General features: G+C 41.3%; 1 protein-coding gene across 1 annotated transcript; it reads left to right on the top strand.

Moving 5' to 3' along the window:
- The first annotated feature begins 100 nt into the window (after positions 1-100).
- On the top strand, positions 101-27,989 carry DNAJC18 (DnaJ heat shock protein family (Hsp40) member C18). Its single transcript, XM_081135878.1, has 8 exons — positions 101-205; positions 2,064-2,250; positions 7,772-7,917; positions 10,521-10,706; positions 11,447-11,556; positions 12,566-12,675; positions 18,295-18,467; positions 23,772-27,989. Exons 1-8 carry the CDS (start codon positions 166-168, stop codon positions 23,894-23,896), a joined length of 1,077 nt encoding a protein of 358 aa, XP_080992004.1. The 5' UTR covers positions 101-165; the 3' UTR covers positions 23,897-27,989.
- The last annotated feature ends 8 nt before the right edge of the window (positions 27,990-27,997 follow it).

The raw sequence follows: 27,997 nt of genomic DNA on the forward strand, positions 1-27,997 counted from the left end.
GCGGAGCCTCCCGGAAGTTGTAGTCCAATGTCCCGCAGCTTCAATGGGTTGAACTACAATGACCAGCATGCCCCGCGCTTCTTATCCCCCTTTCCCCCCCCCCCCCATCTTTTTCAGCCTCAGGCGCGGGGGAAGCTCGGTTGACCTGCTGACTGGGAATCAGAAATGGCACCTACTCTGGGCAGCGGGGAGCGCTGGACAGAAGGTACCAGGTCCTGGTCGTAGGGTGGAAAAGGCGGGGTTCGGCAGAGATCAGGGATGGGGACCTTGAAGGTGCCCGGGGGGTAAGATCTGGGCCTGAGGTGAAGGATGGAGGCCTACGAGAAGATTTGAGCCTGAGTAGGGTTCTGGATGAGGTGGTGGACCCCCCAGGCCAGGGACCGGGGTCCAGACACCCGGAGCCCTGGCTCAAACAGAGGAACCGGCCAGGAGCCCAGAGTCACTGGTGACTTGTTGCCTCCAGCCCCCAGCCCCGCCCCGCCCAGGGCCCCGCCCAGGGCCCCCCAGCGGCTGTCAGATCTCACCCGCGACTGGGTGGCCAGAGGGTCAGCGGGCAATGCGGTCTCCTGCAAGCTTTCTTTCCTGGCCCTTACCCTCGCCTCCAAACTGGGCCGCCTGATGCTTGGTCTTGCTTGGTTTGCTCCTATCTCTGCAGCCCGCATCAGGACCCATAGGCCGGCTTTTTCTATCCTACAGTCAGGCAAAGAGTATTGATTCAATACCTATTCTGTACCCTGCATTATGCTGATCCTGCAGCAGGGATTTGACAGACGTGGGCCCCTAAGATCACAGAACTCAGTTCACTGAGGGAGTCTGACAGGTAAACAGCTAATTACGAAACTGGTCCAGTAAGTCCTGGGCTATACACAGCAAGGTCTAGTTTTGGGAAGCAAATTGACAAAGCACCCAGCACAGCCTGGGTGTCAGAGAAGGCCTTATGGAGAATGTGTTACATATGATGACATAAAGAATAGTTGGAGTTAGTCAGGCTGACTTAAGGGAAAAATGTTGCAGGCAGAAGGAATACAGAAAAGAGAAAGCATTGCTGATCTTCAAGGAGTGTAGTGTAGCTATACCATAGACTGCTATCGAGCATGATTGAGAGATGAAGCTAGAGAGGCAGCCTGAGCCCATAAGAAATATGGACAAGAAGCAGTGTGTAGTCACTAAGGGATGTTAAGCAGGAGAAGAATGTTTTTAAAACCTTTGCCATATCCTTCAGATAGGACATGAGTAGTCTGTCTTCTTTGACTGGATTGGTATGGCCCTCTTTACATTCTCCAGGTGTTACGATTAATTGAATTCTCTCCCTTTTAACTACAATGTCTTTGTGGTCAGGAGTAGATCTTACCTGTATATCTCCTTGATCTATCTAACCAGTGTCTTGTGCATATTATTTCTATAATTGTTAGTTTAAAAGAATTGAATGCATCTCTACTTTAAATCTTAGTGGTGGGAGGCATTGCAACAAAAACTATAATTTTATGAGCAATGTCATTTCTGACCATGGACCACAGAGAAGTAGGCTTACCCCTGGGTTCCACTAAAGGCAAGGCATTGGGCAGATACCTTTTGAGCACCTTTTTTGACTCTGAGTCCAAATTATTTGTTGACTGACCACTGTAGGTATGGTGGACATTATTGTTTCATGTTTCTGGCACTATAAGATTTTCATGGTTACCTCCATATTTTCTGTATTGTTTTCTTTTTTTATTGAATGATTTTAGAGAGAAAGAAACATCAATTTGTTGTTCCATTTATTCATGCATTCATTGGTTGATTCTTGCATGTGCCCTGACCTGGGATCAAATCCACAACCTCAGCGTATCTGGAGGATGCTCTAACCAACTGAGCTACACAGCTAGGGCTTTTCTGTATTGTTTTCTCAAGGAAGATGTTTGTTCGTTTTTGTATGAATGCTTAAAAGTCAGCATGATGTCAGTAGCCTGGTCCTCACACTCACATACTCATGCCTACAAGTAGCCTCCCAGATAGCTAAGGCAGGTAGCAAAGTTTATTTGCAGATCAGACTGAGACCTAATGGAGGGGCGGTTGCTTTGCAGCTTACATTGATGCAGTTAGAAGAAACAAATACCCAGAAGACAGACCTCCTGAAAGTCATGATCCCTGTGGTTGCTGTAACTGCATGAAGGTGCAAAAGGAAAAGAAGTCTGAGAATGAGCGGAATCAGACCTGGCAGGGTGAGGGGAGTGCCACTTATACTGAGGAGCAGCTGCTTGGGGTACAAAGGTGAGTCTCTGATGGGACTGAGTGATTTTAAGTAGAGTGCCTGGTATAGACAATGTGCTATATAAGTATTGACTCCTATTATTATTTTATTTTTATTATTGAAGCACAATAGCTTCTTGGTCTCAGGGGCAGGCTAGGTGGAAGGGAAGTAGTAGTAGTACTGTAAGAGAGGCAGAGAAAATCAACTAGATATAACAGACATCTATACAACATTCTACCCCCAAACCGCAGAATACACATTCTTTTCAAGTATACATGGAACATTCCCCATTATTGACCATATGCTAGGTCATAAAACAAGTCTCAATAAATTTTAAAGGATTAAAATAATAGAGTGTATGTTCTCTGAAATCAACAACAGAAGGAAATTTGCAAAATTCACATGTGAAAATTAAACAACATATTCCTAAATAACAAATAGGCCACAGAAGAAATCACAAGGAAAATTAGAAAATACTTTGAGATGAATGAAAGTGAAAATATAACATACTGAAACATATGGGATGTAGCTAAAACAATACTTATAGCTATAAATATATATATATATAATTTTAAAGATCTCAAAGCAATAACCTAATCTTCTACCCTAACAAACTAAAAAAAGAAGAGTAAACTAATTCCAAGCAAGCAGAATGAAGGAAATAATATACAGTGGAAATAAGTGAAATATAGAAAAGCAATAAAGGCAACAAAACCAAAAGTTTGTTTTTTTAAAAATATCAACAAAATTGGCAAAGCTTTACCTGGCCCAACAATTTTCAACCTTTTTCATCTAATGATACACATGAACTAATTACTAAAATTCTGCGGCACAACAAAAAATGTATTTTTTACTGATCTGACAAATAAATAGGCATAATTTTGATTCATTCACACCAGTCGGCTACTGTTGTGTTGGCTGTTGTCATTTTTTTTTTTATTTGACAGTCTAAAGGAAAACAGGTCAGTGCCCCTGACTAAATAGTCAGGCATTGCATATTTTAAAAATCCTTGTGGCACACTGTTTGAAAATCACTGATCTAGACTAAGCAAGAAAAAAAAGAGAGAATAGAAGGAGATCCAAGATGGTGGCAGATTGAGTGGAAGATACACTGACACTCTCCCAGAACCAAACTGGAATTACAACTAAAATATAGAAAAACCACCCTGAATAATCAACTGCAACTGAAGACGAGCTGGGGAGCACCCTCACAACCAAGGAGGAAAAGTGGAGACGGCATAGAAACTGGCAGGAAGTGCAGAGGCGCGACAGGGCTCGCTGGGCTCCCACAGGCAGCAGCTGAAGGTCCAGAGGAATATCTCAGCTGCTGGGGGGTTCCTACTAAGGACTCTGGGGTCTAAACCCCATGTTGGGCTCCCCAGCCCAGAGCATCAGAACTGAGAAATGTACCCATATAACATCTGACTGTGCAAAGCAGCCCGGTCTTTGTCTGCCGGTGAGAAACGGTTGGAAATACAGGCACCCTCTTAAAGAGCCGATGCACAAAGTTTTGTGTGCAGGGACTCACCTTGGGCTGTGGCAGAGGCAGAGTAGACTAGAGCAGTGTGAAGAGAATGCAAGGGGGCTGGCTGGGGGAATAGATCTCGGAAGGCACGCATCTGGACCCCGGTGCTGAGTAGTTTCCCCATACAGTAGAGAACATCTTTCTCAGGCAGACATTTACCTTCCAAGCAGCTTTTGCCTTGCAGGGGAAGCAATTGCCCTACCCTGCTGGAAAACCTCTGGCCCCACCCTGTAGAGTTTCTACAGCCTGAGGCTCATTAAAAACTGAGTAACAGCCTCTGGGTGCTTTGAGTCTTTGCCTGATTGGCTTCTGAACCCAAGGCTTGGAAAAGCAGACCTTGGTGTACATCTTGGTCCTGTCCAAACACACCCAGCCCCAGCAGAGGAAACAAGAAGCTGTGGAGTATGGAAAACTTCAAACAGGGTACTCAAGGCCAGTCATAAATAGCATCTGACATTGGCCTGCACCAGAGACCATCCAAAAGACTAGGAGTCCTAGCAGATCTACCTAATACTTAGAAACAAATCCAAACAGGCAGCAAAAATGGGGAGACAAAAAAACAAGCCCCAAATGAAAGAACAAAAGAATTCTCTAGAAGAGCTAAATAAAATGGAGATAAGCAATCTATTAGATATAGAGTTCAGAATACTGATCATAAATATGCTCAACAGCATGAAAAAAGATATAGAAACTATGAAGGAAATTAAGAATGACATAGTGAGAATTAAAAAAAAAAAAAAAGGAAGGAATGAAGAGCAGATTAGAGGGAGCTGAGGATCAGATCAGTGAATTAGAAGACAGGGAAGGCTTATAATTGGTAATATGTAATACTCCCCAAATTGATCAACAGATTCAACACATCCTTATCAAATTCCCAGTTGCCCTTTTTATAGAAATTGACAATCTGTTCCTAAAATTCATATGGAAATACAAGGGACCCAGAATAGCCAAAACAGTCTTGAAAAAGAACAAAGTTGAAGGACTCACATTTCCCAATTTCAAAACTTATACTATAAAGCTATAGTAATTAAGACAGTATGGTCTAGGATAGGATAGATGTGTAGATCAATGGAATAGAATTGAGAGTCTAGAAATAAACCTTTATATTTGTGGGCAAGTGATTTTTGACAACAGTACCAAGACAATTTAATGGGGTAAAGAACTGTCTTTAACAAATGGTGTTGGGACAATTGGATAGTCACATACAAAAGAATGAACTTGGACCCCTTCTTCACACAAATACAAAAATGTACTCACAGACCTAATGTAAAACCTGGATGTAAGAGCTAAAACTATAAAACTCTTAGAAGAAAACATAAACTCTTAGAAGAAAACATAAGTCTTTGTGACATTGGATTAGTCAATGATTTCTTGATATGACACCCAAAGCACAAGCAAAAAAAGAAAAAAAATAGATAAATTGGATATTATCAAAATGTGAAACTTTTGTCCTTCAAAAGATACCATCAAGAAAGTGAAAAGTAAAAAAAAAAAAGTGAAAAGTCAATCCACAGTACAGAAGAAAATATTTTCAAATTATATGTCTGATAAGGGACTGGTATCTAGAACATATAAAGTACTCTTACAACTCAACATTAAAAAGGCAATCCAATTGAAAAATGGGCAAAGGATCTGAATGGGTTTTCCTCCAAAGAAGACATACAAATGGCCAATAAGCACATGAAAAGTTGCTCAATATCATTAGTCATTAGGGAGATGCAAATCAAAGTCACAATGAGATAACATCCTATCTCAAATCCATTAGGATGGCTATAGTAGAAAAAAATGGACAATAACAATTATTAATGAGAATGCGGAGAAGTTGGAATCCTTGTACATTACTTGTAGGAATATGAAATGGTTCAGCCAGTTTGGAAAATAGCATGGCATTTCCTCAGAAGGTTAACCATATCATATGACCTAGCAACCCACTCCTAGGTGTACACTGAGAGAAATAAAACATAGCTCCACACAAAAACTTATATATGAATGTTCATACAGCATTATTCATAATGGCCCCAAAATAGAAACCACCTGGATGTCCAGTAACTGATGAATGGATAAACAAAGCGGGGGGTATTCACACAGTGAATACTTTTTGGTAATCAAAAGGAATGAAGTACTGATACATGCTACAACATGAATGAACCTTGAACATTATGCTGGTAAAAGAAGCCAAACACAAGGGCACATATCATATAATTCCTTTTATATGAAATGTCCAGAATAGGCAAATTTATAGTGACAGGAAGTAGATTAGAGGTTGCCAGAGGTTGGGGAGTGGCGGAATGAGGGGTGACTGCTAATGAATATGGGATTTCTTATTGGGGTGACGAAAATGTTCCAGAATTAGATAGCGATGATGGATACACAACTCTAGATAGACTAAAAAAAAAACCAAAAAACACTGAATTATACATTTTAAAAGAGTAAACTTTGTGATATGTGAATTATAGCTTAATAAAGCTGTTATTTATAAAAGAGAGAGAGGAAGAGGCAGAGAAGTATCTACTACGGAAGCAGAGGTTGGAAACTGGGCTAGGGATCCAAAGGATCCCTATGGATAGCTCTTGGGGAAGGGCCCTGACTGACATTCCAGACCCCGCATTATAGTCCAGCCTGTGTTACTTCCTCTTCAACAAGGCTCTGCCTGCCTAACCAAATTGTGTAGTAGCAAGACTGGAGACATTGTAAACGCCCATCAGTAGGGGATGTACGTGCATCAGTAAAATGCAATAATGTGCAGCTTTTTAAAAGAATGAGGTAGATGCATAATACTAGTCAATATTTATGTAATGTCAGATGCTATCAAGCACTTTGGTGAATACTTCATTTAATCATAACAGCTCTGTGAAAACAGTCATCATGTTTAGCCCATTTCAGAAGACTACACTAAGGCAAAGAGGTTAGTTACACAGCAAGATCAGATCCCAGCCAAGGCATTTTGATTCCAGAGTTCATGCTCTAGTCCAGCAGTTCTCAAAGTGTGGCTTGGGAACTCCAAGAGCCTTTTGGGGGTGTGTGCAAGTTTAAAACTATTCTTATAATAATACAAACATTATTTGCCTTTTTCATTCTCATTTTCTCAGGATTGTACAGTGGAGTTTTTGAGAGACTACCTGATATGTAATTATATCATCACTCTGTTTAAAAAGTTTTTGTTTTCATTTCTAGTATGGTAAATATTGATAGATATACTCACATGAACAAAAGCTCTTTGGGGGTCTTCAATAATTTTTAAGATTATAAAAAATTTCTGAGATTATAAAGTTCAGAAATGCCACTGTAGCCTAAACTATTATCCTATACTGCTCATCTCTATTTGTTATGGATCAATCTCTAAGAAAAATTGTTTGTTTAAAAAAGCAAGATATAGAAAGGTGATTATAGTTTAGAAAGGTGATTATAATTACCTAAAAGCTGCCATTTAGGTAAGAAAAAAACAGAGAGGCCTCTATACATGTACTCACTCTGTGCATAGGATTCAAAGAAAACTTCTAACAGTGGTTGTGCTTAGGGTGGGAGACTGGAGGACAGGGAATGGGGAAGCAGGAAAACTTTTCACTGTGTATAGTTTAGTACTGTTGGATATTTTTCTTCTACCATGTGTATATATTAACCTTTAAAAACAAAGTTTAAAAAGATAGCCATAAGAAAAGAGAGAGAAAAATATATATAAACAAATAGGGTGGTTAGGTGTTTCTTGAAGCTTTGGTGTCCTGTGGTTCACTCTCAGGACCTCAGCCTGCACCATGATAGTAAGGATTAGCATGCTTGCTCTACTCACTTGCAGGAGTATAGAAAGAGTAAAATATTAGATGTAAAAATACTTTGAAAGGCATTGAGTTCTCAGTGGGACAGTTAATGACTGAATGTTTCATTAATGTGTTCAGCAATTTTTTAAAATTTGTTTTGGGGCTCACAGATTGGAGGGAGGATCAGTGTACTATTTTGCAGTTAATTGTTTTAAAAAGGGGGCTTTTATAGACATACATGTTTCTGATATGTGTTTTTAGGATCAAGAAATGCAGAAATTACTATGAAATTCTTGGAGTTTCTCGAGATGCCAGTGATGAAGAGCTTAAGAAAGCTTACCGAAAACTTGCCCTGAAATTTCACCCTGACAAGAACTGTGCTCCTGGAGCAACAGATGCTTTCAAAGGTCTGATCCTGAGCTTAATTCTGCCCTTCTTGTGATGTTCAGTCATAACAAATTGTTTTCAGCCTCCTCTGTAATTGTTTTCTAAAGCCATAAGCAGGTCTTTTTCCCCTGCCACACCTCTTAAATAGTGATTATCAGCATAGCTTCCTTCTGTCTTCTTTCACTTCACCTTAATTTCTTTTGGAAAAAATATTTTATTTCTCTGTAATTCCTTTTGGAATCTTTTATCCATTAATTCAGCGAATATTTATTGATGATCTATGTGCCAGGTGCCATGGTGAATAAAAGACATGATTCCTCTTGTGGAGGCCACGTCGAAGTAGGGCCTAGACAGCATTCCTAAACTTCTCTGACCGTGGTACTCTTCGTTCATGAAACCTCTACTGTTAATATGTTCATATGAAAAATATGTGTAATCACCCTGGCCGGGTGTGAACAGTGGTTAGAGCGTCAGCTCTCAGACCAAAGGGTTGCAGATTCGATTCCCAGTCAAGGGCACATACCTGGGTTGCAGATTTGATCCCAGGTCCAGGTCAGGGCCAGTGAGGGATGCATACAATCGATGTGTCTCTCATATTGATGTTTCTCTCTCTATCTTTCTCTGTCTCTCTCTCCCCCTCTTCCCTCCCTTTCACCCTCTGTAAAAAATTCAGTGGCAAAAAGTATCCTTGGGTGAGGATTAAAGGAAGGAAGGAAGGAAGGAAGGAAGGAAGGAAGGAAGGAAGGGAGGGAGGGAGGGAGGGAGGGAGGGAGGGAGGGAGGGAGGGAGGGAGGGAGGGAGGAAGGAAGGAAATATGTGTAATCCTTTTTTCCATTGATTTCCATGATATTTTCAGAAACATATTCTTAAAAAATAATTTGGACCACTACATAAATAAAAAATCTTACTTAAGAGCTTCACCCCCAGTGAAGTCACTGATTCAGACAAGGATTATCAATGGGTGCTAAAACCAATGAGTGCTAGGTGGTTGTTGAATAGGATATTCACTGATGTCAAAGTATCACCCCACAGAATACTGATTACAAAAGGGGGAAACTCCTTTATAATGGAGATATCTAGCTGTCACCACTTTAACCAAATGATCCAACTTATCACCAATACTGGAACAACCTAACATTATGTGTCAGAGCACCTTTATGGTATTCTTGCCAAAATGTTTGACCTGAATTTAATATTGAGGAAATAAAATCAAAATATGGGACATTCTATGAAGAACACCGAGCTACTCTTCAAAAAATTCAATATAATGAAAAGCAAAAAATTTGGAGACTGTTCTGGATTAAAAGAAACTAAAGAGATGTAAAACTAAATGCAATACATAAACTTTGCATGGATTTACTGGGTGATAATTAATGTTAATTTTCTTAGCTGTGATAATGGTATTGTGATCATGAAGGAGAATGTGTTTTTTTTAGGAGACATGTTGAAATATTTAGGGGTGCAGTGTTATAATATCTACGGCCCACTTTCACATGGCTCAGCAAAAGAAACGTACGTATCATATGTACATATGTACCTATGTATGTATGTACAGAGAATCGAGGAAAACAATGTGGCAAAATGTTAACAGTTGATGAATCAAGGTAAAGGGTATACATGTGTTTATTGCACTATTTTTTCAATTTGTCTATAGATTTGAAATTTTTCAAAAGAAAAAGTAAAAAATGATAGATCTAAGAAATTCTTAAAAGTCACCATTTACCTCAGATGATGTGTCATTATGAATCTAGTTCTCTCCACAGTTTCTACAAGGAAACAAATAGGCAACCCACATTCTCTTTACACCTTCATGTAAGGTATCTCACACACTAACACCATTTCTTTGATAAATCTGCCAGATTTCAAGGAATGTGAATGTTTAAGCAACTCTATTTAGGTTTTTTGTTGTTTTCTGCTTAGCTGTTTTATTGCTGTAAACATTTAACAATTCCCTCGGTAAAAGAATCATAAAGAAATATTCTTTCTGACTGTGTTTTGATAGAGTTGACTGACTCAGAGTTAGGGGGCGGAGATGTCTTAAAAGATTTGTTTGGGGGTGTTCTTTAATTGGAGATATGGATTATATGTTTAAGTGAAATTGGAAAAATAGGAAGGAGAGGTGATGATAAGCATATATAATCTATTCAGTCTTTGATCTCTCATTGAGAAATCAGAGATACATTTCTTAATTTCTAAAGACCATTTTCTAAAGAAAGCTGAATACAATTGTGATGAGTAAGGATTTTGCCTTTAGCCAAACAATAATTTTACTGATTATTTTATTCAGGAGATTGTTTCTAGACTTCAAGTTAGACAACTACTTATATATGAACTATTTCCAACCATAAACTATTGCTCTCAAGTGAAATAAGAACACATTTTTTATGAATAAAAGCAGTAGTTCTTAGTTCATCTTGAGTCCAGTGTTGTTTCTGGCTTTTCAAATGAGATCACGGAAAATTTCAAGAGCAAGTACTTTGGTGAACTTTCTAGGCCCAAGCACCTCCCTTAGGCCCCTGAGCTATGCAGCACCAATCAACTCTGGGCTCTTCATTGCTGCTACGGTGTCCACCCTCGGCTACAGCAAAGACTGTACTAGGCCACTTTTTTGTTTTGGTTGCAGCAATAGGAAATGCCTTTGCAGTCCTCAGCAATCCTGACAAGAGACTCCGCTATGATGAATATGGAGATGAACCAGTGACTTTCGCTGCCCCTCGAGCCAGACCTTATAATTATTACAGGGACTTTGAAGCCGACATCACCCCAGAAGAGCTATTCAATGTCTTCTTTGGAGGACAATTTCCTACAGGTCAGTATCCCAAAATTATCATGAAAAAATTTATATATTAGCAAGCTCCTGTTTGAGGATCTGAGTAGAGAGATATAGTATGGTGAAAACAGCAAGAATTTGGAATCAGATGAACTGGAATTTGAGGGAAGTGTCCAGCCTCCAACTATGTATGATTTTGGCCAAATCACTTAGTCTCTCTTATTCTTAGTCTCTCACCTGGAAAATGGGGTTAATAAAACCTCCCCCACAGGGCTGCTGTGAGGATTAGATATTTTTAAGTGCTTTATAAATAACTAACAAAATGCCATTATTATTATTATTATTATTATTATTATTACTATTATTATTGCAAAATAGCTATATAAAGATAAAAGTTAGAAAGCACCCCTAGAGAGTTGGAAATTGAGATAATTAAATGCCCAGGGAGTAAGATGACTTTTTTGAGTTGCTATTAAAGATTTGATATCAAGCAAGGAAGCAAACATAAGCATGTCAGACATAAGCATGTCATGGTCCAGATGCTCTTCTTTACTAGCCTTTTGGGGCTCTCTCACTCACCAGTTACAATGGACTAAATAAAGGCAGGAGAGCTAATCTCCAGCTGGTTCGCTTGGCTTACCTACTGTCTTATTTTTCTACTGCGTAAAATGGGACAATACTCTGCCCTCAGAAAACGTAACTGGGAGAAAGGACCTTAGAAAAGGCAAGGAAGGAGTGTTTGCCATATCCTATACTAAGCGTTTATGTTTCTTTTCCAGGAAATATTCATATGTTTTCAAACGTAACAGATGATACCCACTATTACCGCCGGCGGCACCGACATGAGAGGATGCAGACACGGAAGGAGGAGGAAGAAGATAAACCTCAGGTACATAGTGAGGACAGGAGAAGTGCTGCTCATCAATGCTCATACCGAGCAGGCCTTTATGGTATATGATCAGGTGTTAGAAGTTCAGCCTGAGAATATGTTACTGAAATGTGCTTTAGAAAAGCAGAGGCAATGGTAAGAAAGCTGGATAACTGGCCCAAATAGGCCAGAATGGTAACCCCCTTACCTACCCATTCTTTGGTAGTCCCAGGAAATCATTTTCCCTGTAGGATACCTTGATCAAGGTTTTCTTGAATGCAGAAAATAAGTTCCTTCAAAATATTCAGAACGAAAGGGGGTTTAAGGTAAGGGATCTAGGGGGTCTTATGATGCTCAACGGCAGGAAGCACAGCTATGCATCATGACAGATAGGACCAGGAACTGGGGTGCTGTCAGGCACCCTCACAACTGCTCTCCATGACTAGTTGGGGCCAGATTGTCTCCAGTTTTCCCACCTCTTTTCATCTGCTTTGTTCACTCTAGTCAGCCTGGCTTGTCCTACTTCCCCTTGCAAATAGCCAGTTCCCAGTGCCTAAGAGTATGTGTCCTTTCTTCAAGTGACTGCCTAGCAGTGAATGGTGATGGATCTCAATCCCAAATTCCTGAGGGGGGTGTAGGGGGGAGAATGTGATTATCCCTGATAGGGTTAGATGTCCCCCAGTCTGTTCAGCTGTGAACAAGGCAACAAAGTTATATAATACTAACATGGCCCCATGAGAGTCACAGTCTGGGAAGACTCACCCAGAGGCATCTGCTTCATTGGTCTTAGAAAAGGGGAATGCAGGAGAATTACTGGGTGCCAATCAGGTTGTGTGTGGTCCTCCTTCAAATTTCTCAGCAGAAAGAACAGAGTTGTTTCATACTTCTCTGCAAAGTATACTTCTCAAAAAAAGCTTTGGGCTTTGTACAGTGCATTGGTAATTTGTATTTTCTTTGGGAAAACAATCCTATTTTCTATAAGCTTTATATTGATGAAGAACACTTATACCAAATATATTTTCTTTTTCAGACTACGTATTCTGCATTTATTCAGTTACTTCCAGTTCTTGTGATTGTGATTATATCTGTCATTACTCAGTTGCTAGCTGCTAATCCCCCATACAGTCTATTCTACAAATCGTAAGTCAAATATTTATGAATCTTAACAATCTAAAGGGTGAAACACTTGAAGTTCTTTCCTGTACATTACTAACATTTCACTTCACCTTTCATTGTAAAAATACTAATTTTGTGTTTAAAGGGACAGCTGGATAGTAATAGTGCAGAGATTCTCAAAAATACAGTAGGCAGTTTCCTGTGTGCTCAGGACATGGATTTTTTTGTTCTACAGTGACATCATCTGGTCAGTTGCAGAACAGCAACAACTGGTTTCTGAAGGATTAATAGAATAACTCCAGGTTCAGATTAAATCCTTATCACACCATGTTAGAAAGGACCTACTGAGCTTGTGATAGGATTGCTGGACTCCTGTGGGTCTTGGAACATAGTAACTGAGATCCAGTGATTTTAAATTTAAGAAATTGTGGATTAAAGATGGCGGTGGGCTGAGTGGAAGCTACACTGACACTCTCCCGAGACAAAACTGGAATTACAACTAAAATACAGAAAAACTATCCTGAATAATCAGCTTCAACTGAAGACAAGCTGGGGAGCACCCTCATAACCAAGGAGGAAAAGTAGAGACAGCATAGAAACTGGTAGGAAGTGCAGAGGCATGAGAAGGCTGGCTGGGTTCCCACAGGCAGGAGCTGAAGGTACGGGGGTATATTTCAGATGTATGGGGTTCCCACTGAGGATTCTGGGGCCTAAACCCCAGGCAGGGCTTCCCAGCCAAGAGCACCAGAACTGAGAAAGGTGCCCATATAACATATGACTGTGAAAAGCAGCAGGGTTTCTGTCTGCCAGGGAGAGATGGCTGAAAACGTAGGCACCCTCTTAAAAAGCCAACACACAAAGTTTCATGTGTAGCCACTCACCTTGAGCTCCAGCAGAAGGAGTGCAGAGTGGACTGGAGCTTTGTGAGAATCTAGAGTTGTGGGGTCTGGAGATAGAGCTCAGAGGGTACCCCTCTGGATTCCTGTGCTGAGTCATTCCCCCATACAGCAGAGGACATCTTTCTCAGGCAGACACTTATCCTTCAAGAAGCATTTGTCTGAGGGGGGAGCAATTGCCTCACCCTGCTAGAAAACCTCTCACCCTACCCTGTGGAGTTTCTACAGCCTGAGGCTCATTAAGAGAATCGGATTAATCAGCCTGCAGGCAGAGGCAGAGCTCAGAGTGCTTTGAGTCTTTGCCTGATCTGCTTCTGGACCCAGGCCTTAGAAAAGCAGACTTTGGTGTGCATCTTGGTCCTGTCCAAACACACCCAGCCACAACAGAGGGAACCTCAAGCTGTGGGTTGTTGATAGCTCCAAACAGGGTATCAAGGCCAGTCGCAAACAGCATCTGACATTGGCCTGCACCAGAGGCCTTCCAAAAAGACTGAGAGTCCTAGTAGGCCTTCCTAATACATAGAAACAAACCCAAATAGGCAGCCAAAATGGGGAGACAAAAAAAAAAATCCCCAAATGAAAGAACAAGAGAAGTCTCCAGAAAAAGAGCTAAATGAAATGGAAATAAGCAGTCTGTCAAATATAGAGTTCAGAATACTGATTGTAAGGATGCTTAACAGCATGAAAAAAGGTATGGAAATTATGAAAAATGACCAGTCAGAAGTGAAGAATGACATATCAGAAATAAAGAACATATTGGAAGGAATAAACAGCAGATTAAAGGAAGCTGAGGATCAGATCAGCAAATTAGAAGACAGGGTAGAAAAAATCACTCAATCAGAGATCCAAAAAGAAAAAACAATTAAAAAACAGGAGGACAGTCTAAGGGAGCTGTAGGACAACATAAAACATAAAAATATTTGCATCATAGGAGTGCCAGAAGAGGTCAAAAGTAAGCAATGGTTAGAGAACCTGTTTAAAGAATTAATGGCAGAAAACTTCCCTAACCTGGTGACGGAAAATGTCACACAAGTTTAGGAGGCACAGAGAATCTCAAGCAAGAAGAATCCAAAGAGGCCTATGCCCAGACACATCATAATTAAAATGCCAAAAACTCAAGACAAAGAGAGAATATTAAAGGCAGCAAGAGGAAAGCAATCTGGTACCTACAAAGAAGCTCCCATAAGGTTGTCAGCTGATTTCTCATCAGAAACTCTACAGGCCAGAAGGGAATGGCATGAATTATTTAAGGTAATACAAAACAAGGATCTGAAACCAAGACTACTCCATCCAGCAAGGCTATCATTCAAAATAGATGGTGAAATAAAGAGCTTTCCAGACAAAAAAAGGCTAAAGGAGTTTATCACCACCAAACCAGCATTGCAGGAAATGTTAAAGGGACTGCTGTAATTAGAAGTAGAAATAGAAGCATTGCAAGAAATGTTAAAGGGACTACTGTAATAATAAGAAGAAATAGAGAGAGAAATATAGGCATAAAGAATTAAAATGGCAGCCCGGCCAGGCATGGCTCAGCATTTGAGCATCGACCTAGAATCCAGGAAATAATGGTTTGATTCCCAGTCAGGGCACATGCCCAGGCTGCAGGCTCAGTCCTCGGTTGAGGGCGTTCAGGAGGCAGCCGATCAATGACAACTTTCTCATCACTGATGTTTCTTTCTCTCTTTCCCTCTCCCTTCCTCTCTCTGAAATCAATAAAGATATATTTTTAAAAAACAAAAGAATTTAAATGGCAATAAATAAGGACCTAGCAATAATAACTTTAAGGACTTTAAGGGAGAAATCAACAGCAGTACAGTCATAGTTGTGGATTTTAACACCCCACTGACTTCACTCGATAGATCTTCCAGATAAAAAGTCATCACAGGAACAGTGACTAAATGGCACACTAGATCACATGGATTTAATTTATATTTACAGAACATTTCACCCAAAAGCTGCAGAATATACATTCCTCTTGAGAACACATGGGTCATTCTCAAAGATAGACCACATGTTAGTACAAAAAACAAGTCTCTACAAGTTCAAGACGATTGAAATCACATCAAGCTTCTCAGATCACAATGGCATGAAATTAGAAATCAACTACAGTAAAAACACTCAAAACATTCAAACACATGGAGGCTAAATAGCATGTCATTAAACGATGAATGGGTTGGTTACCAAGAAGATCAAGAAAGAAATCAAAAAGTTCTTGGAAACAAATGAAAACGAACACAAACAACCCCAAATCTATGGAGCATGTGAAAGCAGTCCTAAGAGGGAAGTTCATAGCACTACAGACCTACCTCAAAAAGCAAAAAAAAAAATTTAGTAAACTAACCCTACAACTTAAAGAATTAGAACGCTCCCCTGTGAAGCTGTCTGGACCAGGGCTTTTATTTGCTGGGAGTTTTTTTTTTTTATCACTGCTTCAATTTCATCAGTTGTTATTGGCCTATTCAGGTTTTCTGATTCTTCCTGATTCAGTTTTACATGATCTCATTCATATGTGGAATCTAATAAACAAAATAGACTGAGGAACAAAATAGATCGAGAGACATGGAAGCATGGAACAGACTGAGGGATCTCAGTGGGAAGGCAGGGGTGGGGGAGTGGATGGGGAGAGATTAATCATAGAACTTATATGCATATATGCATAACCCATAGGCACAGACAATACTGTGGTGAATGCTTGGGGGTGGTGGATGCGGGGTGGAGGCGATCAATGGCGAAAAAAGGGGGAGATATCTGTAATACTTTCAACAATAAAGATAAATTAAAAAACAAGAAATTGCAAGAATAGGTGATTTATTCATGATAAGGCTACATAGTCAGCCATAATACCACATTTTTTTGCTTTTGCTGAAAATATAGAAATTCATTGTAATTTTGTATTGCATGCAGATTATGAGCTCTGATAGGAATTTTTTAATTTCTTCAATTATTTCAATTAATTCATTTCCCAAAGCTGGTCCCCAGACCATAATCAGCATTAACTGGCAACATGTTAGAAATGCATACTCTTAGGCTTCACTCTATTGAATCAGAAACTCAAGATGAGCAACAGCAATCTGTGTTTTAACAAGCCCTCCAGACTATTCTGATCCATACAAAAGTTCAAGAATCATTATTCTTAAAAATTAATAATGAGAAATGAGTCATTATTTATTATCATAGTTTAGCAAACAAAAACCTTACAAAATGCAGCCCATGGGGCAATACATAACAGGAAGACTCTTTTTTTTAAAAAAAAAACAACACAAAACACATTTTCTTATCCTCACCTTGGATATATTTTTTATTGATTTGAGAGAGAGAAACAGATGTGAGAGAGAAACAGATCAGTTGCCTCCTGTACACTCCCTAACCCAGGATCAAACCTGAAACCTAGGTGTGTGCCCTGATTAGAAATCTAACCTGTAACCTTTTGGTGTATGGGATGGCTCTCCAACCAACTGAGCTACCACCCAGCCAGAGCAACAGGGAGAGTCTTTGTTGGTGATCACCGTAGACTGAAAACTATCTTTTTAAGGCAGTATCTTCATTTTATAGAGAGAAAATCTGAGACTCAAAGATAGGTTATTGCTATTAGGTCACTCTGGCCTGATTCCCTCCATCTCCTGACTTCCCATGTTTCTCCACATGCTACTGCTTCCTCCTTTCTTGTGAGGCCAGGGGGACAGTCAGGAACCTTCTAACAGTTTCCCAAAGGGAAGTGAGAGTAGTCACGGCCTGAGCTCTTAGACATTCAACAAGACACTTAAGTAGAGAGTGCAAAGGAGAAGGCGGGGAAAAGGTCAACTATAACTCATTTGAGATAGAATTTTTCCAGTTTGAATAAAATTAGCTTGCACTTTGCACATTGCTGTCACATTGTTTTAACTTGAATTTGAGTTCCCTTCTATACTTTTTTATGGTTAGAATTTAGTTAACCCATACCTGTCAATGTTTCTAAGCACTAGACACCATTGGATATCTTAGACCCACAGAGAGTTAGCCCAGATGCATCATTGAAATTTTGGTCTGAGTTTTTTGCCGTTCTCACGTAGCAGCTATGTGTGAAGTACTTTTTATTTTGTCCTAAAGCAGGGGTGGGGAACGTCCTGCCTGCCAGCCATATACAGCCCAGGAAATCATTTGGTCTGGCCCTGCCAAGGCAACTGCAGTCAAGACTCAAAATTCAATAAATTTAGGAGCTTTTTTTCATAGCTAATTTTTAAGTTGATAATTTTGTATGGCTCTTGAATGATGTTATAAATATTCAAATGGCCCTTTGCAGAAAAAAATTTCCCCACCCTGTCCTAAAGATTGCTGCTAGGTGGGTGTAAGCTATCTGGTTATTTGTAAATAGTTTACTATAACAATCAGTTCATTCAACCAGCATTTACCAATAGCCTACTCTGTGCCAGGTACCATGCTAGGTCCTACACAATATCCAGATTGTTTTTTAAGCATTAACATTCTACTTTTAGCATAGAAAGCAGTATAAGAGAGGTGGATCCTTTAAGAAAATAAAGTAACTATGCTGAGGCTGAACCCACAGTATGAATATGCTCATAGAATAGCAGTAATGACAACATTACGCTTACTACTTTGCTAGGGAAGTTATAAATGTTAGGTGCATTAGACAATGATATCTACATGTGCCCTATGAAGAGGTAACTGTGATCATGACATCTGTGAGGCCAGTGCTGAGTGATATGCCAAATATAACAAGCTTACATGAGCCTCTCTCTCCATGTTTCAGGACCTTGGGCTACACCATCTCTAGAGAAACCCAGAACCTGCAGGTGCCTTACTTTGTGGATAAGAACTTTGACAAGGTCTACAGGGGAGCATCTCTGCGTGAGCTGGAGAAGACCATAGAGAAGGATTACATTGATTACATCCAGACAAGTTGTTGGAAGGAGAAACAACAAAGTAAGATGCTCTAAAAGGGGCTTTAGCTGGTCACCATGCTTCCTACCTAAGGCATCCCCAGCTTTCTGATCAGTCCTCTCTCCTTGTTTGGGTTGCACGTATTTATGTGAACAGAGAGAATACAGAGGCCCATTCAGGATACTGTTAAAAGAAGGGAGGTTTATTGAAGGGACACATGTAGCCAGGACTTGGAAATCTTAGTTGCCTCTCTATCTTTCTGTTTCTGAGTCTCTACCTCTCTCTGCCCACCTCCCCCACTCTCCTCTCTCTGCCAATTGCCCTCCTTTGCTTCTTCAAGCTCTCCTCCTTCGTAACCGTGTTTTGCCATGGTTGTTCTTCCAGCTTCCCCAGCCCCACCAGTCTTTGGCCACTTTCTACATCACAAGCTTCCTGTGTAAGCTCTTGTTGCTAGCTTGTTTGGTCCAATTTCCTAATTCTACATTTCCTATGAGGGAAACCTGTTTGATCCAATCTAGCTTTTTTTACAAAAAAGAATAGTTTATTGAGCCCTAGCTGGTTTGGCTCAGTGGTTAGAATGTCGGCCCTAGGACTGAAGGGTCCCAGGTTCAATTCCGGCCAAGGGCATGTAACTCGGTTACAGGCTTGATCCCTGGCCCTGGTCAGGGCACTTGAAGGAGGCAACTAATTGATGTGTCTCTCTCACATCCATGTTTCTATCTCTCTTTCTCTCCCTTTCACTCTCTCTGAAAAGCAATGGAAAAAATACGCTTGGGTGAGGATTTTTTAAAAAGAATAGATTATTGATTTTTCAAGAAAGAGGAAGGGAGAGGGGGAGAGAGAGAGAAACATCAATGTGAGAGCACAATATCAATCAGCTGCCTCCTGCACGCCCCCTACTGAGGATCAAATCCACAATCCAGGCATGTGCCCTGACCAGGAATTGAACCAGCAACCTCCTGGTGCCTGGGATGACACCCAACTAACTAAGCCACACTCGATAGGGCCAGTCTAACTTTTTAAACCAGACCAAAGGTTTGTATGTTGTTGGTATTGAGTCACATGCCCCCTCCCTTCCCCTCCTGTCATCTGTAGCCACACAGAACAAAAATGACCCTGGGTCTGCCCCTTCAGTAAGGGTGGGTGTGAGCAGGCCTTCCACTCTGTTTTCCTCTCTGGAAACATTTTGGGTAACTGTGTCTGCCACTTGGCTTCCAATTCCAGTATTAAGGGGGAGTGCTGGCAGCAAGGGTAGTCCTGTGTCTCAGCCAGCAGGTTCACTTTTCATCCCACTTGAATTCCACATACACACACTAATACATACACGCACATGCACGCACAAACCATCAGTAACTTCTTATAAAACTTGGCTTTGGTTAATTTTTTAAAAGCAAACTCTAACTCATTTTGTAAAACCTTATACTGGGTATTATTAAACATCTAAAAGTGTCTGATAAAATTAGCTCTTCAGTCACAGTGCTGCTAAGCCTTTGCTGACCCATCATGCATCCCAGCCCCACCCCCAAGTTAATCTCTCCTTCCTGTGTGTCTTAAAGCACTTTGCCCGTTCTGTTAACATAGCACTGCTCTCTCAATGTTAGTGTTCCATAGGTACATGTCAGTCTCCATGCTGGACTGTGGGCTCCCTGAGGACAAGAATCATGTCTTATTAATTTTGTGTCTCAGGAACCTGGCCCAGTCCTTGTTTCAAAATAGGTGCTCAACAAATGCCTTTTGAAGAGAGGATTCTCAGAACTGGAAAACAATGAAAATACTGAGGATTAGGAATCACAGAACAGAATTAGTGTCCTAATCCTAACCCTTAGAGACCTTGTCTCTGCCCCCTACATCTGTAGGGCAGAGCTCAGCTGAACTCTCAGGTGCATTAGGAGCATGGTAGACAATGACTCTGGAGTGTAGGGGGGAATTAAGCAGGAGGAGGAAGTTGTATTTTCACTGAAAAGCCTGAGGGTTCAGGAAGTACCCTACCTCATGTTAAACTAGGTTTGGCAAGTTTTCAAAAATCAGGAAAGAATTTGGAGCAAGATAAAGGCCTTAGACTAAAAAGCACTATATTTGTGGATCCAAATCAGGTAAAGGCCACAGTGTGTTGTTCCTCATTGTTTTGGGCCCTGGGAGGGTTTTGAATTTGTTGCTTTCTACAAGAACTGGATGAAAATATGCATTTCACATTCTTCAGACACACACCTACCCACACACATACCCCAACTGGGATTATGCAAAGAGCTCATAATAAGGATTGCACCTAAGGTGGCTTCTAGACTTTTGTCTTTATCCCCATGGGGCCTAGTTTCAGGACTTTTGCACTCTCCAGATATAAATAAAAACCCAGTGAATAAACATGATGCGTGTACCCACAAGTTCTAAATGGGGTTATCAGCACACATCCCTTAAAAATTTATTTCTGGTATTTAAGGATGGTGGTGGCTGTCCGCAGCCTCCACACAACCCAAGTGCCATTTGAGAAAGAGCAGCATCTGCCCTCCGGATCCAGCAGCAAGTGCAGCCAACAAGGTTAAATTTAGTACTTAGAGGTTGTAAAAATAAACCCACTTGAGAACAAATTTCACTCTTGGCAAAATACCTAGTGGAAACTGTTTTAGCAAAGTTATCCATTGTTTTTTTAAATCTTTTGTTCATTTCTTTTCTCTGCTCTCCCTCAGAATGCTTAATCTGAGTGAACTTCTATGAATAATCCTTTACTATGAACACTAATTGCCCTGTTGTCTCCTTCACAGCTGCATCTAGATAATAATAAACTTGATGCCAAGTGGCCATGCCACTGGGCTGGGCTGGACAAAAGTAATAGGCAGGAACTGCCTCCTGGCCTGGCTGAGCTGAACTAAGACCCTCGCCCTGTTTGGCAGAGGAGCACTTCTTTCTATGCCCTGGAGCAGGGTAGCAGGGTGGGTAGAAGCTTTGGCTTTGAAATGGGGATAAATGAACTTTTTCCTAGAGAGGCTCTGTGGATTTCGAAGATGGTAGGGTATAACACTTAGCACGGTGTCTGGCACATAGTAAGTTCCTGGTTCCTGGTGGAGTCTAGGCCTTGCTTGGCCATACTAGACTTGATGCAACACTGTCTCATGGGGCTGGATCATAAGGGTGGCTGGGATCTGTTGGAATCTTCCAACTGTCAAGATTCTGATCTGGACTTTTGTGCAGAATGTTCTTGGGAGAGGTTCTGGAACTTGCTTCTCTTGGCAATTTGCCTCAGTCCATTTACCTTGAAGGCTAAAAGCTCTGTTCACTTATTACACTGACACTAAGGGCAAGAGAAATATTTTACAAAGATTTTTTTTCTCTTAGAAGTTATTGAATATTAACAGAACTTGTCAAAAGTTACATATTCATTGAGTTGACCTTTTGCTTCATTGAAGGGTAAAGGGATTCACTGGCAGTTTGGAAAGAAGTTTCTCTAAGCATGGTTATAGGGGTATGGGACATGGTTCCTTGAAACACTGACCTTGTGCAAGGTCATTGCTCTAGAGCAGGGGTCTCAAGCTCTAGAGCATTGAAACCCAGTTTCAAAGAACTTTATAAAAAGTCAGCGGCATTTTGAGAAAAACATTCATATATGTGCAGTTATCTTTCACCAGCTTGTTACGTGGTCTTCAATGTAGAAAACAGTAAGAATCACTAGCCTTAATGTTTTCTGGAATGAGATTTCAGGCAATGAGGCATTTAGATAAACTCGGTAAACAAAAAAACCTAAGGAAATAAAAAAATAAAAAGATGAGAAGAAAAGAAAGAAAAAAAAACTTAAGGAAATCATTTCAAGGAAAAGCAAGGCCACAGAATCTGTTCCATACACTGGTGTAACTGATTCCAGAGGACTAAAGCGATAGACTGATTTTATAGAGGCCTCCTGAACAGATTTCCCACATGCCAAAGAGCCAGAGGAATGGAGTTAGTGCCACACTCTGGGCAGGACTTGGGGGCAGAGGGCTTTCACTTGGGTGCAGCACATGATCCTCATGAAGCCCCATCACCTGCAAGGACAACCGTGCCAAGGCAAGCTCTGGCTAGCAGGCACTGCAGGCACCAGCACTGAGGGGAGAGAGCACATTGTTCTGAAGCCTAGGAGACCCACTGCTTGCCAAATAACTGCTGGGCTAGGGCCCAGGCTCCGAGCCCTCATTGTAGGGGAGGGTTTTCATGCATACCCACCCCTCACCCTGGAGTCCTGCACTTAATCTGCACTTTGGGCCTTACTTGGTGTAAATAGAATCATTGTGAGCAAAAATGCCAGACAGTGTTTTGTGTTGATAGAAGCTTATTCAGAAACCAATGCCCATTGTCCCCCTGTCTAAGTATTAATTCCTGTTCCCAGGCAGTTCACTGATTAACCAGACAGGTGCCTCTGGTTCCACCAAGAAAAACAAAATCTGTCGGCAAGATGATTAAGAATGGATAGCATATTTCCAAATAATTAAAATAGCATTTCACAGTATGGTCCTTTAAACATTGAGTAGCTGCCTGCCGTTGGAGGCTTTCAGAAGCCACACAGCCCATCCAAGCATGCCGTCCCGCTAACACACAACGTGTCTCTGGAGGTGCATTTCAGGCCTTCCCTCCTAAAACTGTCTCTGAAACTTTACAAAAGATTAAAAAGTAGAGGCAGCCAACCACTGTAGACAGCAAAGATTATATGTTGGTTAAAAATAGAATGACCTTCTCCACTATTAAGAGAAAATGAAATTCCTTTAGTCAAGGAGACAAAGGTCACCGAATCCAGATGACTTCACTTTTAAAAGAGCCCAGCTGCCTCTGGCCTTTGAGTTAGGGACCCTGCATGTGGTGAGGGAATGAAGAAAGCCGCCAGCAACCTAGCCTTCTATAGAAGGCTTACCCGCCAGGAGCAGGCTGCGTCAGTTAGTGTGTATGAGTTATGATCCAGCAATGCCAGGGAAAGAATGAAGCAGCTGTCTTTGTTTCAGATGACAGGAGCAGGCGATTGGACTCTCCTCTCCTGACTGCCATCTGAATACCATTCGTAGGAAGACCATGAAACAGAGTCTCCTCTTACTGCACACGTGCAGGCTTCCTAAGGCTGCTGCCAAATGTTCTATTGATAAGAACTAAGTCTGGTGCTTTTATAACAGAGCACAGATACTGTAGGACGCCAGGACCACAGGTGTCCTTTAATCCCTAGCACCTGGTGTAGTATAGCTGCCTGATATGTGCTTCTTGAATAAATGCATGTTTTCTTAAATTTAATTGAAAGAGAAAGCATTAAAGTAAAAGGAGCTTTGATTCCAGAAATACTGAAATGAAGCAAAGAAGCTCAAGTCTTGCTGAATTGGTACCTCTCTTATTTTTCAGAATCGGAGCTGACAAATTTGGCAGGATTATACAGAGATGAACGATTGAAAGAGAAAGCAGAGTCGCTGAAACTTGAAAACTGTGAAAAACTTTCCAAGCTTATTGGCCTACGCAGAGGTGGCTGAGAGGATGATAGCTCTACGCAGGGTCAGGGTTTTGCTACTTGTTACTATTTATGTTCCTAATTCCATTTTATAATACAAAATTAGGAAATGATGAACATTTTACAATTTGCTAACTTTGTTTGGTGGGCTGAGTTGAAGGTACTTGAGCATGGAGCCAGACTTGTTGTCCCAGAATCCTTCCTGGGGATTGGCTCCAGGGGCCAGAAATAGTTCATCTAAGTTGAATTAATGGCAAAGCATTGAATTCGGGCCCCGCCCCACCCCGCTCCACGCCTGCCCCTAGGACTGTACTTCAGGGCATCCCAGAGCAGATTCATGTGTGCTTCCTTGTTGTCCTCACTAACCAGTCATTCCTAGGCAGAGCCAAAGCAGCTTAATATTAGTTGTTTACAAAGTGCACCAAGAATTATACCTCTCCCTCCATGAGATTCATCATCTCCCCTAGGATTCAGCCTTTGGAACATACTTCTACTCATATTTCCACTTTCTAAGGGGAATGTGGAAAAATGTAAACTATTGTAGTCAATAGTTCTCTATTTGCCTAATCTCTATTCAGAGTTACTAGCAAAATGCCTGATTTGAGTTTCTTACTTCCATAGCTCTCTCTCTTGCAGAAGGTCCAGAAATTAAAAGCTATTGAGTGAAACAGTTCAATGGAAGCAGGGGCCAGAGGTGAAGGTAAAATATTAACATTCAGTCTCAGCTTCTCAGTACAAGTTCCCTGCCTAGTCCATCACAGAACCCAGAGAATGTTCTTTCTGCCATTTCCCCTTGCAGCATCACAGGAACTGAGTCCCTACACCCCACAGAGGTACAGTGGTCAGACCTAAGAGGAGGCACTGCCAGCTAACGACTATTTGCTCAAGCCCAGAGGTAGAGGGGAAAGACCTCTTTTCCATGGCTATAGGGATCTGGTGTTAGCCCCAGCGGTCACTGTGCCTCATCCAGTGCCATGTAGTTGGTGATATGAGATGTTTTTTCACATAGTCAACATTTAGTGAGTGCCTGGGATGAAGCAAGGGCTCTCACACACATTTTCTTACTTTAACCTCCACACAGCTCTGTGAAGTGGACGTGTTAGCCCTGTTTTTATGAATGAGAATATTGACCCAGAGAGGATGAATGGTTGGCCTGGGTCACAAAAGGGTAATGGTAGAGCTAGATGGTAGTCTGATTATCAAGTACAAAGTGTGAGATCATCCCCATTTCTCAGGTCATTCTAGCCAGATTGGTAAAGCAGCATCTTTCCCAAGGATGCTCCTGTACCCGCCGACCCTGTGTATTTTTTTGTGGCAGTCCATCATCCATTCAGGACTCCTTACCCCTGATCTTTAGAAACCAAGACTCTATACTAACTTTGCATACAAAACAAAACTTTCCTCAAAGGCAGGTCACCCTTCCCACAGGTGACAAGGAAGGGGTAAGTTGCTGCCTGGGCCATGTGGTTCTGGGCCTTCCTGCACAGCCAAGCTACCAGATTGAGCTGTCTAGGTTATCATGAATCTGAACCTGGAAGGATCAATAGGTGACTGTAATCTACACTCGTATTTTCTTCAGGGTGGAAGAAAAGTTCCTGCTGGGAGGAGACTCTACATGAAAACTGATTTCCAGAGTGGAGTTTCTCCTTTCAGATGCACAGCCATGATTCAGACAGATGTGTCTAGCATGGTTCCACATGTGGGCATTTCACAGGGTCTGGAGGTGCCTCCACAGGTAAAGATTGGGACGTTAGTGGCTGGTAGGGGCCAACTACTCAGCCATGGAGAGGGGGAGCAGCTCCAGAGATAACCAGATTTTGCTGCCCAACTATGTCTATCCTCCTGAGTTTGGGGGGCTTTCTTGATTCCCTCTGAGTGACAGAGGGAATTTATACAGTAAAATGTGCCTATGAGCCAAACAGGCTTATGAAAAGTTTTCCTGTGCACACAAAAATCAACACTCTCCTCAACCCCAACCCCTGCTAGAAAATGGGCCATGATTAAACTGGCTTGACAGGTTAAAAGACTCTGCTCTAGATGCCCATGAAAAGTATAGCCACACATTTTATGGATTTCATGGCAGACATTAGTTATCTGTGATGATACTAAATAGAGGCAATCTAACTCCAATAAATGTCAGGCCAATTGTTTTTATAGCACTGATGGTACTATTTAATTTATTACCTAGTAGACCACAACACGCACATCTGGTTTTCCTCAAGGGAATGGTATTTGCATCTGGTTGAAGGATAGTTTAATCTATTTGGCATGGTTCAGAATATTATTAAACTGTAATTTACTGGGTTATATATTTTTTATTTTTATTATTTTTGTTGTTAATCCTCACCTGAGGATATTTTTTCCTTTGCTTTTCAGAGAGAGAGTGGAAGGGAAAGAGGGAGGGGGAGAAAGGGAGGGGGGGAGAGAGAGAGAGAAACATTCATGTGAGAGAGATACATCGATTGGTTGCCTCCCCCACTCGCCCCGACTGGGGGCAGGGAGCAAACCCACAACCCAGGTATGTGCCCTTGACCTGGAATTGAACAAGCAACCCTTCGGTGAGCAGCTGATGCTCTAACCACTGACCCACTCCAGCCAGGGCCCTGGGTTATATTTTAGGTGGGTTGTCTGCACGGTGGTAAAAATAAGGATTTTCCTCTTGCCTACATCCTTTGGAAGGTTTCCTAGTCATATATAAGCTCTTTAGGTAAGGCTTATTCTTGCTGTCAGAACTTGGCTTGCAGCTCTAGACTGTGTCTATGAGCATTAGTACAGATAAGAGAAGGTCTAAGAAACAGGGCTTAAGGCTCAAGCAAAAACTGAAACTCTAATCATTAGAATGATAGTGCTCTTTTCACTGCATGATCAGCAGTGAGGAGGGGAGCATGAAAATCCTCAGCACAAAGAACACTGCAGCTTGAAGGAATCCGTGTCCCCAGATTAGCAACCCTGGGGTTCATCTGCTCAAACTAGAAAATATCTGAAATTCCTTATCAGCTCCAGGCCTCACAGCTTGGAAGAAGTGACCAGTAAAAAATGCAATTGCTATGCATTCTGTTAGAAACTATTAGAAATTACACTGAACTCCAAACCCCACTGGAACATGGGATCCAGCAGCCTTGCCAAGCTGTACATTACTCTCATTTTCATCCTACACTCAGGACTGTTAAGAGGCACTGTTAGGATTCCAGAAGCTTTTTGTTATAGCTGGCCACACATGCAAAGTGTCTCTGCATGCACTATTCCTCACAGGAGCTAGCAGTTAGTATTTATTTGGGATTCACTGAAGATGTAAGCTTAGTATCATAATACATTTACTTTTGGAAAGGGCCAGGTTACTGTACATCTTATTTTTTGCACCTGCATTGTTGATACCTCTTGCAATGACCACCAAGTAGCTATATTCCCATGTGTCAGATATCAGTCACACCACTTGCATCTCATTCAGTATTTGGAATTAAAGATGAGTGTTCTGTGACCAGAGCCAGGTTTGACACAGATGGAATCACCTCCTGGTGGAGTCTGAATCCTGAGAAATCTGATCACCTGATCTATTGCATCTGGATTAAGTGTATTTTAACAAAGAAATTAAATGATTTTATATAAAAAATGGCTTTAAGTTTTTCCTTTGTTCTTTTACCTTCGCCCTTGGCACCCTTGGGCACTGCATATTGCCTGACTCCTTGGAGCCACTGAAGACTGGAGAAGCCGTTGACCTTTTCCCATCTTTCCTTATCCGTCAGTGGAATTATTGGTGTTTAGAACAATAGATAGCCTTGGTGGCATCACCAGTTCTATGTTTTCTATCAGATAACAGCAGCTGCAGTATATTACAGACAATGTACTGATCAAAACTGTTAGGATAAATTACCCTCCATTGTCCCCATATGTACATACTGTTTCATGTGTCCTGGTCTGCATGGCCGGCTCGCCCTCCCACACATCTTGTTATTCTGCAGAACAACCTGTTATTCTGGCCATTACCCCAGCAACCCCGACCCAGAAGTATAAGACTCTGCCATGTAAGAAGGGACTCAACCCCTCCCTTGGGGCTGATGCCAGTTCACCGGTCTCAGCCCACTGTGAGAGAATGTAATAAACTTTAAAAAACTCTCAAAGCGTC

Source organism: Miniopterus schreibersii, assembly GCF_964146895.1.
Source record: "Miniopterus schreibersii genome assembly, chromosome: 4".
Classification (NCBI taxonomy): domain Eukaryota; kingdom Metazoa; phylum Chordata; class Mammalia; order Chiroptera; family Miniopteridae; genus Miniopterus; species Miniopterus schreibersii.